The sequence below is a fragment of the Musca autumnalis genome, unplaced genomic scaffold, assembly GCF_047663935.1.
Source record: "Musca autumnalis isolate F117 unplaced genomic scaffold, ASM4766393v1 scaffold_3, whole genome shotgun sequence".
Classification (NCBI taxonomy): Eukaryota; Metazoa; Arthropoda; class Insecta; order Diptera; family Muscidae; genus Musca; species Musca autumnalis.
Genome location: NW_027411866.1, coordinates 48,920,292 through 48,929,906, shown reverse-complemented (window position 1 = coordinate 48,929,906; position 9,615 = coordinate 48,920,292). Strand labels below are relative to the sequence as shown.

The 9,615-nt window shown below is 35.8% G+C and overlaps 1 protein-coding gene across 1 annotated transcript; it reads right to left on the bottom strand.

Moving 5' to 3' along the window:
* Window positions 1-4,949: 4,949 nt before the first annotated feature.
* On the bottom strand, window positions 4,950-5,666 carry LOC141397313 (uncharacterized). Its single transcript, XM_073973458.1, has 2 exons — window positions 5,544-5,666; window positions 4,950-5,437 (listed from the first exon to the last, which is right to left on the bottom strand). The coding sequence occupies exons 1-2, from the start codon at window positions 5,553-5,555 to the stop codon at window positions 5,153-5,155; spliced, it is 297 nt and encodes a 98-aa protein (XP_073829559.1). The 5' UTR covers window positions 5,556-5,666; the 3' UTR covers window positions 4,950-5,152.
* Window positions 5,667-9,615: the final 3,949 nt, after the last annotated feature.

Below are 9,615 nucleotides of genomic sequence, written 5' to 3'. Positions count from 1 at the left end.
ATGGGAAACATATTCTAAGATAGGTTTAGTCTGCGACACACCGTTTAAAGTCGGCAACTAATATTAAGAGTGGATAATCTTCAACCCATGACATACATTGGAAAATTATTCCCGAGGTGGTCATTGGTGGCATCATTACTAAAACATTAGGTCAAATTTAAGGATATGATCGAGTTGACATTACAAAATGCTCTAAGAGTATATACAGCTGATTGGAATTCCACAACAAGTTAAAACATTATTTAAAAAAAAAAAAAAAACAAAATAAGTTATTAACTCTTCTTCAAAATTCAAAAGCGATATTAACAAGGTAGTGGTTTCACACCAGCTGATCGAATATGAAGTGTCAAATCCCTTTATAAAAACATATTTTTGTTTTTCCCCAACTACATAAAGAAAGTTTTGACATAACATATTCAAAATTGTACGATACCACCACTATCTTGGTTGGTAATTGTGCCATGATAAAAACTAATATACTTTTAAAAAGTTCCATGTCTTAGCTGTCAGATGTTGCACCAAAAACATAACATTCAATTTTTTTATTTTTGGCCAATGCACAGTGCGAAATATGGGAAGTTTAGTGGAACTTTAAGGAATTTTGAAAGTACATAAAATTAATTTAATTATACCCTCAGCTTTTAGGCTAGGGTATATACACTTTGATACAACCAAAAATGTGGCTCATTAAAATAACGGTTTTAGACCATAGCCGACCAAGAAGAGCGAGCGCTTAAATTGTTTATGTGTGGGTAAAATTACACTGACAGAACAGGGTGATGATTTTCATATTGAGTATGAAATGAAAAACACAGGAAAAAAGTTGTCACGGCCTGTTAGCGTTCAGAGCCAAACATAGTGGTGGGTGTGTGGTTCGAATCATCGACTTTCCTTTTTCATTTGCATTATAGATCATAAAAAAGCTCGATTAATAAATTAAAAAAAAAAAATTACTACTAAAAATGATCTTCGCCTAAAAAGGCAAAATTTTCAAATAGAAAAAATATATTGCTGGCGCGTTCGCTTTGTATGACTAAAATTAAAAATAATATACAGTGAATCACAGTCAAAAGTATCCACTTCAGTTTCTGTTATTAAAACTGCGATTGCTAAGAGTTAATTAATGATAGCGATTTCGTTCTTTTTTATATTTTTACATTAAGGTCTTAACTTAAATATAATAAAATAAAAATAACGAAATTCGGATAAATTTAGATAAAACTTCCGTTTCGAATGCATCAACAATGGCTTTTCCAGTTACATTACCATAAAATGATTTCAACTTTAAAATTTCTTCAAATGCATTGAACAAATTGTCTACGGTTCTAATATAAATTAGCATTTGACTTGTGTCCCTTATATCAGTGCTTTCATCAAAGCAAACAGACACATATACCGCATTTCGAATCCTCTCCCTTGTTTCATGTTCTATGAATTTCCCTATTGACTCGGTGCGGCGGACTATTGTGGACCGAGATAAAGGCACCTCTTTGAAAATGTCTTCCATTTTTCTACCAGTATCTCCAAAAAAAGGTAATACTGACATAAAAACTTTAAAAAACCCCCCATCTTCAAAAGGTCTACATTTCTTGGCCAATTCCAAAGCAATTTTATATGAGGCCCTGATTGTGCATTATCATAATTGTCTTTGTCTTTTATAATATTAAGACACCTATTATTTTTATTTTTTAAATTATATTTAAGCTGGCATATTATTTTTTCGCACATTTCCTGTCATTAAATGATATTTTGTATGCGTATTATAACGACACCTAAGGTAATATGGATATACATTTTTTATTGTTGCATTGCAGACGAGGCATTCTGCGTCATTAAAAATATTAATACAAACAAAAAATCATTTTCAAATTCTTCCCTCCACATATTTTCTGTACAACTGCAAAATCTTTTCAGTGTACCAAAAAAAACAAATAAAGCGGCATCAACCTGCTTGCATGAAATTCAGTACAAGACTGAAGTAAAAAAATCAAAACATTTGCTCTCTTACTTTGCGTTCGGGTCGCGTGTGTGTGATTTGCCGAAAAACTTCGTAACCAAATCAATACCCACGAACGGGTTTGTTTTAGACCCCAAGTATGTTTGGACGAAATTAGTTTCAGACAATTTGGAGTCGATTTAGCCATGTCCGTCCGTTTGTCTGTCTGTCTGGCTGGCTGGTGCGCACGATAACTCCCGAAAGGATCAACCGATTTGAACCAAAATTTGGCTATCGTATTATTTTGCCCAAACTTAGTCGAAGATGGGTCATATCGGTCCACTCCTTCCGGTACCTCCCCCACAAAAGTTCAAACATTTTCTGTAAAATAATATGAGCGATAATTCTCGAAGGTAGCAATCGATTTTGTCCAAACTTTGCACATCGTATTGTTACGGAATTAGGTTTAACTAATCTCCGTGTAGACGTTGTTTTATTCCCCGATACGATTTGTACCAAATAAAACAGGGTTCGTTTTACATTACGTTTCTACAATGCTTTATTTACTTTATTACACTTATTCAGAACCGACTTTAATTACAAAGCACACAGCAAGTCTCTAGTTAGCACGCAGCAATTCTTTAACCGATCTGTTCAGTTCAACGCTTAAAACACAACTCCACTCGTCATTGCCAGTTCCCCTACATTTATATCCCAAAGTCTCCCTGTTCTAGAGTCCTCCAGAACACATATGGCAACATCTCGAATCTGTGCAGCGAACACACAGACGCACATTCGCACTAAGCGAACAACCATACTCACATACATACATGGGGGAATACAATTGGACGACAAGCACAGTAATGACGTAACAACAACAAACAAGTGCAAAGAAGTAAAAAACTAAACAATAATTACATGATTATGGCAAAACAAAATAAAAGCACATTAATGAAAGGTAAAGTAACATCTAGAATAATGAAGAGAGTTCTACATGGTAGTTGTTGTTGCTTAAATAAAGTAACTGCGTAATAAAAACTTTACGTTACAATTCAAATTTTTAAATTAACGGAAATTAAACTAAACTAACTTAAACCTATCAGTTACATTCGTAACAGTATTATTTCTTCCAGATACAGATCGGGTTCGAATATGGACTATACCAGTGCACTTCTTCGGGTACCTCTCACACTAAACTAGGATAAAGTTAAGTTTTCCATGCGGCTCCCTTTACGATGGTGCACTTTTTTCATGCGCAAGTCCATACTTCCTGAGATATTGGCTCCAAAACCCAGCCTGTACTCACTAAAATGGCTATTGTGCAAGACAACTCTAAAACTTTTTCAAAAATTGCTTCCAAACTTAGTTTAACGTAATTTAATATTTATGAAGAAGTTTGGTTACTAAAAATGATTTGATATAGGCCCACATTACGGCACATCCATATTTTAAAGCAAACTCGTGATACAAAATCAATATATTTTATATACGGCATCATTACGAGTATTGTGTTTGGTTTGATTTAGTTTTTTTACTTTTTGGTCAGTGGCTGAGGGCATTTCTCCGTCAGCACAGCTGACTGATACTTTCTTACTTGTTTTTATTGAATTCGTTAGCTAAGTACTCCACTGCAAATGGCCCATACTAAGTTTGGCGATTTACTCCGTGAAACCACTTAAAAATACACTTAAAAGTTGCACTTTTGTTTCATAATTTTTTTCTTAGAAATATATTCTCTATTCATTAAAAAAATGGAGTGGCGCGGACAAATTGTAAGTCAGTATCCCATGATTTATCTTTCTTAATATTTTCAGAACAATTATTATATTTTACTCTTTAAAAAATGCAAAAAAACTCTTATCGCTTTCGTGCAATTTTAATTGGAAAGAAGTGCTTTTTAAAGATTTCAAAATTATTTTTTTTTATTTTCCGTGGACATTTCAAAAGTGATTCCCGTACATTCCAGTGTTAAGATATATATAACTGAAATATTAGGGTCTCCCCTGTTCGCAAATCTATAAAACAGACACAGAAACGCACAGTCTTCGGAGATATTCAAGATTTTTTAAAGTGACTTCAAAAATTTCATTTAATTGCATTTTCCAAAAGTGGAAGGTAAACACGACAATGAACGCCATTGTGGACTGTGTTTTGAAGAAATGGACTCACTAATTCTAACAAATGGTTAAATTAAGAATCCTCACGGAGTTTTTCATAGTTTTGACCTGTAAATGTTGGAGATTTATATATAGTGCAACATTTGTAGATGCTGTGGTGCAAATACCAATATACGTTAAAAATTTTAAAGCAGTGCAATGGTACAGATCTGCTGAATAGACCAATAAACATTTTTGATACAAATGAACACAAAAAATTATTGACATTTTACTCCTTAATGAATGTGTAGGTTTGTGGGGCTTTACCCAGAAGTCGACGTATGTTGACAGTTTTGTGTGAGGAGGTTTTTTATTCGCTAAAATCTTAAAATTTACATTTGGATCAAAATCGGTTGCAATTTTTGTCTTTAACCTTTAAAATACCTAATATGAGGGTACGCGTCATATGGGGGGTTATACCAAAACGCAAACCTACGTTCCTAATATTTCGCACAGTGGTTTCCTCTCTACGAAGTATCTATATTTCCCAGTTTGAGCCCCACACTACCTACTAATATAAGAAACATGTTCGCAAAATATTTTAATTGCTTCGTACAATGATGAGGAGGGAACACTGTGAACATTTAAAACAGTCATTTCAAAGTTTGGTTTTACCATTAATAAGAACAAATCGATCTTTATCCCTCTTTCATAATTATCCTGATATTCTTTGTAATTATTTTTTGCGTTGCACAATAGAATGCTGCTTCGTTGTCGCTATATGCACTGAACATATTTTGGGCTGCTGTTGTCATACAACTGCGACCACAGTGTAATGATTTCCTTTAATTTTTGTTTAAGAATTTTCCGGAAAATAATATCTTTCTCGTCGCATATTAGTAAAAACTATTTCCAAATTTTATCAAAAAATGTTTATCTTTTATTTACAAAACACTTTTTTCATATAATACACTTTGTTTCCCCATTTTAATGTTTTTTTATATTAAAATTGATTTCTATAGAAACACAAACTGGCCCCTATATAAATGGTTTCTTTGTAATCCTTTGGACTGGCTCTATTATACAAACTCTTTTTTTTTGTAAATCTCTATGTTGATTCTTAATGATAGAATCCATGATGATAGGGATAGTAACCATGACCACCATAGTAGGGAGCAGCATATCCATGATGAACGGCAGCATAACCTCCATAATGGGGATAACCAAAACCGTGGCCGTAGTAACCACCAAAACCGCCTAAACCATGACCATAGCCAAATCCATAAATACCACGTTTCTCTGTTTTCTTCTCAGCCAGGGACGCATCTACTTCCGATTGTTTTGGTTCAGCTGAGGCAGCATAGCAAGCGGCCAAGGCAAAGATAATGAAAATGCACAAAACACTCTGCAACAAAACACATAGAGAGAAGAAAAGGAAATTAATATATTTTTTTTAATTAGTAATCCTTGTTAATCCTTTCGCGTTGAGTTTTGTTTGCTTCCACACTTACGAAGTATTTCATGTTGATTTATTTTTGGTTTATTTGTTTAAGAGCTTTTTACAAGATTGTGATCTTATTTGTATGAGAGCTTAATTGCTTTTGATGTTGAATAGCCCAACTGCAGCATTATTTATACTGACGAAGATAGTCCAAATGGCGTTGCATCGTTGCATTGGGTGCAGCTGAGGTGAATATTAAAATGCAATATGCTCTGAGACCGCTCTCCGATTTGTCGTCACCAACAACATCATCAGCAACAGCTGCTGTCTAGGTAAGCCCTCCTCAATATGACAGTGTGGGGCAATGTAACACCCCTGCCCCAACCATTCATCCATCAGCAGGGCAGCAGTGATTTTTTTCTGCATTCGTTTTAACAAAACAATGGCTTCAATTACCTCTCTTTGGTAACTATATTATAATTATTCAAACATAACTATATATTTCACTAAGTGAATGTGTGTGTGCATCCATGTTAGTATGCAACTATGGCCATGTATAATTATTATTTGGTCTATTGTCTTCTATTTAACCTACTGTTGTCTTTCATATTTTCCAACACTCAAAACTGTTATAAGACCGTTAAAGAAAAAAGACATTGATTTACAAATATTTCAATTTTTTATTTTGCCTTTTCATTGTTTTTAGTTTCGGGCCAACCGCCGCCTAAAAAAGGGCATCGAAAAACTAATATTATTTTCATGGTATTTGAATGTTGTCATCTGAAAAGTATTGCATTATTGTCATCAAATACCTAAAAGAGGTTAACGTGTGTCATATTTTTAGCAGGAAGGCATTGAAAGTAAGAATGGGAGGGAGGGAAGCATGGACATGAGCAAATTTGTGGAAATAAACTGTATTATTGCTGATATGCTGGTTTTCTCCAGGTAAATCTTGAGATTAGATGTTTTAGCCTCCCTATGACTACCACAGTCAACTTGTATATTGACTGTGGTAGTCAGAGGGAGGCTAAAACATCTAATCTCAAGATTTACCTGGATGAAAAACCAGCAACACTTCGGAAAAACAAACCTCCAACCGATGACAAGAACGACCAGACAAAAGACGTGGACCCATAAATAGCATATGATCGATGTCCAAGGCAATGATGAAAGGGGTGCAACGTAACGTAGAGATAGGTAATGAAAAGCAATAACACTGGTCAACAGGACTTTTGTTTCAACCGAAGTTGCGGTTGTTTCTAGATGAAATCGGCGAGTTATTTTCAAATCCGGTCCCGGTTTTTCTCCATCAGCTCTTGTTTTTGAGATATAGCCCAAAATCGGTTTTTACGAGTTTAACCCAGACTTTCGTTATTTACGGATACAAACAAATATTTTTTTGTGGGTTTTTCGACTTTAAAATATTAAGGATATGTTGTACGCTCGATACAAATCATATTTGAAATAGTTATGGTGAGTATATATCAGAAAAATATAGAAAATATACGACGGACCTTGTAAAAATTGCATATTTTGAGTACTTTAAGCTGTAATTACGTCATCGGGGGAAGTCATAGGATCTCCATATGGTACTCCGGATATGCTTAGGGTGTCTACTATATAATCCAGTATTCAAATGTATAATATGAAGTTCATAGCCCCCATGATTCGGCCATAAACTAAAAATCGCCACGAAGTCTGCTAAAGGGAAATAATTTACCAGTGATATCATTACCACATAAGCCATTTACTTTTCAATGGCAGTCTTCATGATGATTTTTAGGTTATGGCCGAATCATGGGCGCTATGAACTTTATATTATATATTTGAATACTGGACTATATAGTAGACACCCTAAGCATATCCGCATTGCCATATGGAGATCCTATGACTTTCCCCGATGACGTAATTACAGCTTAAAGAACTCAAAATATGCAATTTTTACAAGGTCCGTCGTATATTTTCTATATTTTTTTGATATATACTCACCATAACTACTTCAAATACGATTTGTATCGAGCGTACAACATCTCCTTAATATTTTAATGTCGAAAAACCCACAAAAAATATTTGTTTGTATCCGAAAATAACGAAAGTCTAGGTTAAACTCGTAAAAACCGATTTTGAGCTATATCTCAAAAACAAGAGCTGATGGAGAAAAACCGAGACCGGATTTGAAAATAACTCGCCGATTTCATCTAGAAACAACTACAACTTCGTCTGAAACATTCAACTTTTTCAATTTTGTTGAGCAGTGTAATCAATTTTTGGACTTTCCGATTTTGGTCTAAAAAATTTCGATTTTTCGGTTTTGCGATTATTTCAATTGTCCTAAAACTGGACTTTCGACTTTTTAATATCCACAGAAAATCGACTATTCTTCGATTTGAAAAACTGTAGAACCGCCAACGACAACTAAAATCTATGGGCAAAATCAAAAATCGATCACAAAATAATCGATTTTGAGATTTTCTCGACTTCGATTTTTAGATTTTTACAACAAAAAGTCGTCTTCATATCCTCCGACCGCCGTACTCTTCTGAGTCATGGGAAAGCTGATTGGCAAGGGTTCAGAAAATTTATTAAATTCCTCTTCACAGAGCTACCCATTCCGTCACTTGCTACATACCTTGCCGGATAATTTCACAGATTATTAGATTTTTACTACAAAAAGTCGACTAATGGATTAATCCAAAGTCGACTTACCTATACCTAGTACAACGCTGGTTAAACAAATTGATAAGTCCACATTTACCACGCTGTACGAAGACACTCCTATGAGGATAAGAAGAAATTGCCACAGCTAGCCTGACATCACCACTGTGGCACCCGGTCTGATAAATGACGTGTCATGACGACCCGTTATTTTCCTTGGCTCAGACCATCTTCCGTTCAACGTCTCCGTTTGCAGATCATCCGTCTTCATATCCTCTGACCGCCGTACTCTTCTGAGTCATGGAAAAGCTGATTGGCAAGGGTTCAGAAAATTTATCAAATTCCTCTTCAGAGAGCTACCCATACCGCCGCTTGCTACATATCTGCTGGTCGAATACCCGAAATCAGACCAAATTTCACAGCAGATGCGACAGGACCAGCAAATGTGAGTGATGAGTCTCGTCGTACGAACCCTAAAGACCCAAGAGTTAGAGAACTTCATCTTGAAGTTAACAAGCTAGTAGGCGAGCAAAAGCAATGCATCATTGACACATAATTAAGTAAATTGTGGGTAACGGTTAAATCAGTCTCGTAGAACGTCTCGAAGAACGGATTTTAGAACTGATGTTAATTTGAACGGCGTGACAGAAGTGTTAATGTTTTTATCCCCGAGAGTGATAGTGCGAAGAGGAGTATGTGAAATTACGATGAGCGATGGTAACGAACGCGGCATCTGAAACGCGAAATGATCCAATGTGTTGGGTCCACACTAAATCTCACTCGTTTGACCACTACAAGTGACCTCAATCTCTCGTTAGCCACACATATTGTACCAGAAGCCTGGAAAGTAGGGAAGCCAGACAAGAATGCCAGCAGAGGCGAATTGTACAGGCCGATTTCACTGTCGCCAGTATCAAAGATTCAGGAGTCACTTCTCCTCCGGATTCCGGAAAATGCAGAGAATCATAACAGCATTACATGCCATATCCACACATATAAGTTGAAGAAACAGACCATGCGGCCGAACTTTTTGGTGGCTCTTGACCCATCGAAATCCTTTGACACCGTCAACAATACCAAGCTGTACGAGGACGTAGAGAAGACTTCTACCCGCCGTGTTTGAAACTTTGGATAATCAACTGTATGTGTGAACGCCAATAGAAAAAAGAGTCCAAAACCCGTACAGTGAAACCGACTCTTCCTCAAGGTCGGGTTATATCTCCGGAAATGCTTAACCCTTCTGAAATTCAACACACTCCAGACTCCAAACAGATGGTAATGTATGCGGATGATAGCACCATTTTGTCGTCGAGTCCTATCGTAGATGATATGTTAGCGCAGTTCTTCCATCTGATCGGCCGAATAATACACTGCCACACTGTTCACCACATGAACGAAACCTGAAGTGAGGCTTTTCCTGAACATATTGGTCAATGGTGGCTTGATTCCGACCACTAATTACCCCAAAGATATTGGGTGTAACATTT